The sequence below is a fragment of the Myxine glutinosa genome, chromosome 1, assembly GCF_964187855.1.
Source record: "Myxine glutinosa chromosome 1, kmMyxGlut1.1, whole genome shotgun sequence".
Classification (NCBI taxonomy): Eukaryota; Metazoa; Chordata; class Myxini; order Myxiniformes; family Myxinidae; genus Myxine; species Myxine glutinosa.
In genome coordinates, this window is record NC_136261.1 from 300060200 (window position 1) to 300067672 (window position 7473).

The 7473-nt window shown below is 49.1% G+C and overlaps 1 protein-coding gene across 1 annotated transcript in view; it reads left to right on the forward strand.

Annotated features, from left to right (window-relative positions):
- The first annotated feature begins 5329 nt into the window (after nucleotides 1-5329).
- The window catches only part of LOC137439416 (rab GDP dissociation inhibitor beta), a 75897-nt gene continuing 73753 nt past the window's right edge, over nucleotides 5330-7473 (forward strand). The window contains exon 1 of the mRNA XM_078768180.1: nucleotides 5330-5570. Coding sequence (XP_078624306.1) covers nucleotides 5526-5570 — 45 coding nt within the window. The 5' untranslated portion in view covers nucleotides 5330-5525. The remainder of the gene's footprint in view (nucleotides 5571-7473) is intronic.

Below are 7473 nucleotides of genomic sequence, written 5' to 3' on the forward strand. Positions count from 1 at the left end.
CATGTGACAAAGCCAAATGCCTCAACTCTGTGTTTGCCTCAAAATATTGTGTCCCAAACCCATCTCTCTCTGTACCCACCTAACCCAGTCGAACCCAACTGCTCCTGGACTCTGTGGCCTTTTCTCCTGACAAGTTGGAGAAGTTTCTGTCAACCCTCGACTCTGATTCTGATTCTGCAACTGGACCAGACGGCATCAGCCCATGGGTCCTAAAATCCTGCTCTGCCGCTCTTTCACACCCTCTCTCTATTCTCTTCGCCCTCTCTTTTGCTCAAGGTCATCTGCCATCAGTTTGGAAATCAGCCAACATTACCGCTTTACACAAAAAAGGTGCAAAAACAGATCCTTGCAACTACAGACCAATCAGCCTGATCCCAATTACCATCAAAGTCATGGAATGCCTTTGCCTCTTGGAAAGCAGTCAAATGATGACTCCATTGCTTCAGATATCAAATCCTTCCTCTTCTCCAATGGCTTGATCTCTGATCATCAATTTGGTTTCAGACCTGGTCACTCTACTCTGGACATGCTGCTTGGGCTGTCTCAACAATGGATGGAGGTCCTCAATGCCAAACAGGAAATCAGAGCTGTCTCCCTTGACATATCACCTGCCTTCGATACGGTCTGGCACCCAGCTCTGCTCACCAAACTCTCCTCCTATGGTAATCATGGAAATCTCCACGCATGGCTTGCAGACTTCCTCTCTCATCGTAGTCAACATGTGGCCCTGAATGGATTTCTCTCATCTCCCCCTTGCTGTTCTGGCTGGATTTCCCCAAGGCAGTGTTCTGGACCCTGTGCTTTTCCTGGTCTTCATCAATGATCTCTCCGACTCTCTGGAAAATCCTCTCTATCCCTTTGCTGATGACTCCACTCTCTGCCGCTCCATTCCTCATCCCTCAGATCGGCAGTCTGCAGCCTCCTCACTTTCTGCAGACCTGGACAAAATCACAGACTGGGCAAACAAGTGGAACATGTCTTTCAATCCTGACAAATCTCACACTCTTACTATGTCTCTCCGAAAAGACCGACTGGACAACCCTCCCATCTACTTTCTCAACAATCCTCTCCAAGAAGTTCTGTCACTCAAGCTTTTGGGTCTCACTATCTGCCATGATATTTCCTGGGAAAACCACATTTCCAAGCTGGCCTTCAAGGCCTGTCGCCGACTGGGTATCCTCTGTCGTGGGAAGTCCTTCCTTGGCACACTTGAGCTCCTCACCACATACAAGGCTTTCATCTGCAGTTCAATGGAATACTGTTCTCCCCTCTGGGTTGGTGCTGCTGCCTTACACCTAGCTCGGCTTCACGCTGTTGAAACCAAAGCTTTCAGAATCATTGGAATCTCCTGCGATGAAGCTGACTTTGAGAGCCTTTTACTCACTCACCGCAGGCAGGTTGGTGGTCTTTCTGTCCTCTACCAACTCCTTTCCGGCCTAGCTCCCCCAGCTCTATCTGTGCTCTGTCCCCCAAATATTCCTTCAGGTTGCAGGAAATCTGCCAGCAACCCTCTTCTGGTGAAACTGCCAAAATCAAGACTCTCTGCTCACCTTCACTCCTTAATTCCTCTTTTCTACTGCCTCTGGAACAAACTCCGTCACTCTCTTCAATCCCACTCCTGGCCAGGTCTTCAAAACAGCTGTGCATCACCATCTCTTTTCTTCCCCCATCCAAAACCTTGATCTTTTCTACCCCCATTAATTCACCCCAGATCCACTTTTTGAAATACCAACCTCTTTCCTGGAAGTCCTAGCAGTGTCCATGTGTTTTATACCTCGAACACCCCCCCCCCCCCCCCCCTTCCCATGCCTACCCCTACCCCTCCCCAAGCCCTCTTCCTGCCACAGATCTCCCGATGTCCCTGTTCTCTGCTGTTGTACTTGTGTGCTTCCCTCTCTCTCCCCATCTTGTCTCCAGCTCCCTTTATTGTATGTTTTGTGTGTCCGTTTTTTTTTTGTGATTAATGTTAGCTCTTTCACGACTCTCGTATACCAAAAAAAAAAAGAAAAAGAAAAAAGAAAAAAAAAGAACAGTTTGCTGCTCCTGAAGATAAAACTTGAGGCAGTTGTTGCGTAACTTGGGATAAGCAAATGTGTCTTGCTACATTTCTGACAGTTTCTTTCACTGATTAGATAAATTGAGGCTGCTTCATCGTACAGTCTGCTGAGCAGATCCTGCAGTCCAGTTAGTAATCACTTCCCATTCTTCCAAGATTGACTGAATGAGCTACAGTGTAGATGCCTCATATATTGAACATGGCATTAGATAGCGATAGTGCACTATAATTTCATATACATTAGATTGCTCATATAACTCAGTGAAATGATGGATGCCCTATTATCTGTGAACAGGTTAATGCACAGTATCTGAGTCTCAGTCTACAAGTTTGGCCAAACCTGGAGAGTCACAACAATCAAGTGACACATGCACCAAAGCAAGTATTCCCTGGGGCAGTTATGCCGTTGGAAGTCTCATTTTTATTGACTTGTTCATGAACTCTATCTTTATATGAACCTCAGAGGAAAATATAAATAATTATAATGTGCCTGTTTGGTTGCCTGATCACAACCCTTGATCATTGTCCTGCATGATAAGCGACCCATACCAGGTGAACAGAACAAAAGTGCCAATCACATTAGAAATGGTAAGAAGTGTTGTGGGCCACAACACTCATGAGGTGTGTGAAAGGAGCAAAGGTAAACTCACAACTTGTGGGCCACAACACTCATGAGGTGTGTGAAAGGAGCAAAGGTAAACTCACAACTTGTGGGCCACAACACTCATGAGGTGTTTGAAAGGAGCCAAGGTAAACTCACAACTTGTGGGCCACAACACTCATGAGGTGTTTGAAAGGAGCCAAGGTAAACTCACAACTTGTGGGCCACGACACTCATGAGGTGTTTGAAAGGAGCAAAGGTAAACTCACAACTTGTGGGCCACAACACTCATGAGGTGTTTGAAAGGAGCCAAGGTAAACTCACAACTTGTGGGCCACGACACTCATGAGGTGTTTGAAAGGAGCCAAGGTAAACTCACAACTTGTGGGCCACTACACTCATGAGGTGTTTGAAAGGAGCAAAGGTAAACTCACAACTGGTGGGCCACAACACTCATGAGGTGTGTGAAAGGAGCAAAGGTAAACTCACAACTTGTGGGCCACAACACTCATGAGGTGTGTGAAAGGAGCAAAGGTAAACTCACAACTTGTGGGCCACAACACTCACAAGGTGTGTGAAAGGAGCAAAGGTAAACTCACAACTTTTGGGCCACAACACTCATGAGGTGTTTGAAAGGAGCCAAGGTAAACTCACAACTTGTGGGCCACAACACTCACAAGGTGTGTGAAAGGAGCAAAGGCAAACTCACAACTTGTGTGCCACAACACTCATGAGGTGTTTGAAAGGAGCCAAGGTAAACTCACAACTTATGGGCCACAACACTCATGAGGTGTTTGAAAGGAGCCAAGGTAAACTCACAACTTGTGGGCCACGACACTCATGAGGTGTTTGAAAGGAGCCAAGGTAAACTCACAACTTGTGGGCCACTACACTCATGAGGTGTTTGAAAGGAGCCAAGGTAAACTCACAACTTGTGGGCCACAACACTCATGAGGTGTGTGAAAGGAGCAAAGGTAAACTCACAACTTGTGGGCCACAACACTCATGAGGTGTGTGAAAGGAGCAAAGGTAAACTCACAACTTGTGGGCCACAACACTCATGAGGTGTGTGAAAGGAGCAAAGGTAAACTCACAACTTGTGGGCCACAACACTCATGAGGTGTGCGAAAGGAGCCAAGGTAAACTCACAACTTGTGGGCCACAACACTCACGAGGTGTGTGAAAGGAGCAAAGGCAAACTCACAACTTGTGGGCCACAACACTCATGAGGTGTGTGAAAGGAGCAAAGGTAAACTCACAACTTGTGGGCCACAACACTCATGAGGTGTATGAAAGGAGCAAAGGTAAACTCACAACTTGTGGGCCACAACACTCATGAGGTGTTTGAAAGGAGTAAAGGTAAACTCACAACTTGTGGGCCACAACACTCATGAGGTGTGTGAAAGGAGCAAAGGTAAACTCACAACTTGTGGGCCACAACACTCATGAGGTGTGTGAAAGGAGCAAAGGTAAACTCACAACTTGTGGGCCACAACACTCATGAGGTGTGTGAAAGGAGCAAAGGTAAACTCACAACTTGTGGGCCACAACACTCATGAGGTGTTTGAAAGGAGCAAAGGTAAACTCACAACTTGTGGGCCACAACACTCACAAGGTGTGTGAAAGGAGCAAAGGTAAACTCACAACTTGTGGGCCACAACACTCATGAGGTGTGTGAAAGGAGCAAAGGTAAACTCACAACTTGTGGGCCACAACACTCACAAGGTGTGTGAAAGGAGCAAAGGTAAACTCACAACTTTTGGGCCACAACACTCATGAGGTGTGTGAAAGGAGCAAAGGTAAACTCTCAACTTGTGGGCCACAACACTCATGAGGTGTGTGAAAGGAGCAAAGGTAAACTCTCAACTTGTGGGCCACAACACTCATGAGGTGTGTGAAAGGAGCAAAGGTAAACTCTCAACTTGTGGGCCACAACACTCATGAGGTGTGCGAAAGGAGCCAAAGTCGACTCACACCTTGTGGGCCACAACACTCATGAGGTGTGTGAAAGGAGCCAAAGTAGACTCACACCTTGTGGGCCACAACACTCATGAGGTGTGTGAAAGGAGCCAAGGTAAACTCTCAACTTGTGGGCCACAACACTCATGAGGTGTGTGAAAGGAGCAAAGGTAAACTCTCAACTTGTGGGCCACAACACTCATGAGGTGTGCGAAAGGAGCCAAGGTAAACTCACAACTTGTGGGCCACAACACTCATGAGGTGTGCGAAAGGAGCCAAAGTAGACTCACACCTTGTGGGCCACAACACTCATGAGGTGTGTGAAAGGAGCCAAAGTAGACTCACACCTTGTGCGCCACAACTCTCAATTTGAACTTCCCTTCGTACCGAAACCCTATTTTAAATAATTAAACACCTTGGTGGGATGAAAGACAACCCCCCCCCCCCTCCACAAAAAACGCCGATTTCCCCAAACAGTAACAACACAGGTAATATACAGATACCTATATCAAGTGTGGGCAAAAGGTTTATCGAGGTAGACAATATATGAATCAATATTTGAATCAATATGAACAAATTAATTATTAATGCTCACTTTAATTAAATAACGAGCAACCTTGGCATTTGGTGTGCAATGTGGGCACAGTAGTATTATAAATGTAAAATTAAGCATTTAACTTTTAGTGATGTGTTGTTGATAAATACTGTACGACACATACGACATCGCACTGTATATGGTGGGAATTTTTTTCCTTTTTCTTGCGGTTCATGTGACGGCGTGTCGTCACTTCCGGCGACGTCTTAAGCCCCACGTAGTTGTGTCCGGTGCAAGCGGCGCTTCCCGCAGCATCCACTTCATCGCTCCTCGCTTGGTCTCCATTGCATTCCGTCCGCTGTGCTCCGGGCATCATGGATGAGACGTACGACGTGATTGTGCTAGGCACGGGACTTACGGTACGCCGGCTCAGCGACTGGGATTTCTGGGCAGGGCGGGGTGGTGACTGTTCAGGATTGCTGATGCCGAGCCGAGAGTGAGGGATGCAAACATGGGGGGGGGGGGGGGGGGGGGGATGGGAACGGGCTTCATGAATGGCGTGTTGCATGTGATGGACGATGAGAGATTCAAGAGTGATTGTGAGGAGAGAGAGAGAGAGAGAGAGAGAGAGAGAGAGAGAGAGAGAGAGAGAGAGAGAGAGAGAGAGACACACAGAGAGAGAGAGACACACAGAGAGAGAGAGACACACAGAGAGAGAGAGACACACAGAGAGAGAGAGACACACAGAGAGAGAGAGAGACACACAGAGAGAGAGAGACACACAGAGAGAGAGAGACACACAGAGAGAGAGAGAGACACACAGAGAGAGAGAGACACACAGAGAGAGAGAGACACACAGAGAGAGAGAGACACACAGAGAGAGAGAGACACACAGAGAGAGAGAGACACACAGAGAGAGAGAGACACACAGAGAGAGAGAGACACACAGAGAGAGAGAGACACACAGAGAGAGAGAGACACACAGAGAGAGAGAGACACACAGAGAGAGAGAGACACAGAGAGAGAGAGACACACACACAGAGAGAGAGACACACAGAGAGAGAGACACACAGAGAGAGACACACACAGAGAGAGAGACACACAGAGAGAGAGAAGAGAGAGAGACACACAGAGAGGAGAGACACACACAGAGAGAGAGAGACACACAGAGAGAGACACAGAGAGAGACACACAGAGAGACACACAGAGAGACACGTCAAAGAGACACGTCAAAGACTGCGCAAAAAAGGCGATGTCAAAGACGGCATATGATATGGCAGCGGGAAGGAAAGGGAGGGGTAGGATGCGGGGTACGTCGGATACGGGGAAACGTCGATACGGGGAACGTCGGATACGGGGTACGTCGGATGCGGGTTACGTCGGATGCGGGGAACGTCGATGCGGGGAACGTCGGATGCGGGGAACGTCGGATGCGGGGAACGTCGGATGCGGGGAACGTAGGATGCGGGGAACGTAGGATGCGGGGAACGTAGGATGCGGGGAACGTAGATGCGGGGAACGTAGGATGCGGGGAACGTAGGATGCTGGGTACGTCGGATACGGGTACGTCGGATACGGGGTACGTCGGATACGGGGTACGTCGGATACGGGGTACGTCGGATACGGGGTACGTCGGATACGGGGTACGTAGGATACGGGGTACGTAGGATACGGTAGGGAGGAGTGGGATATGGCGTACGTCGGTACGTGGTGAAAGTAGTATATTGTTTCTGTAGTTGCGAAGGGAGAGTGAAAGACTAATGTGCAGGTTGAAAATATACATTGTGAAGAAGAGAGGGGAGAATGTGGGCGGGGTGGGGAGTGTGTAGGGCGAATGAGGGCAGGCGAGCGGGCGGGTTGGGGGGGGGGGGTAGAATGAGGGCGGAGTGGCGAATAGGGTGGGGGGTGGGAGGGAGAATGTGAATGATGTGGGTGGGGAGAGGGAGGGAGAGTTTGAATGATGCGGGTGGGGAGAGGGAGGGAGAGGTTGAATGATGCGGGTGGGGAGTGAGAGTGTGACTGATGTGGGTGGGAGAGGGAGGGAGAGTGAATGATGTGGGTGGGTGGGGAAGAGGAGGGAGAGTGTAAATGATGTGGGAGAGGGAGGGAGAGTGTGAATCATGTGGGTGGAGAGGGAGGGAGAGTGTGAATGATGAGGGTGGGGAGAGGGAGGGAGAGTGAATGATGCGGGTGGGGAGAGGGAGGGAGAGTGTGAATGATGCGGGTGGGGACAGTGTGATGATGCGTGTGGGGAGAGGGAGGGAGAGTGTGAATGATGCGGGTGGGGGACAGTGTGAATGATGCGTGTGGGGAGAGGGAGGG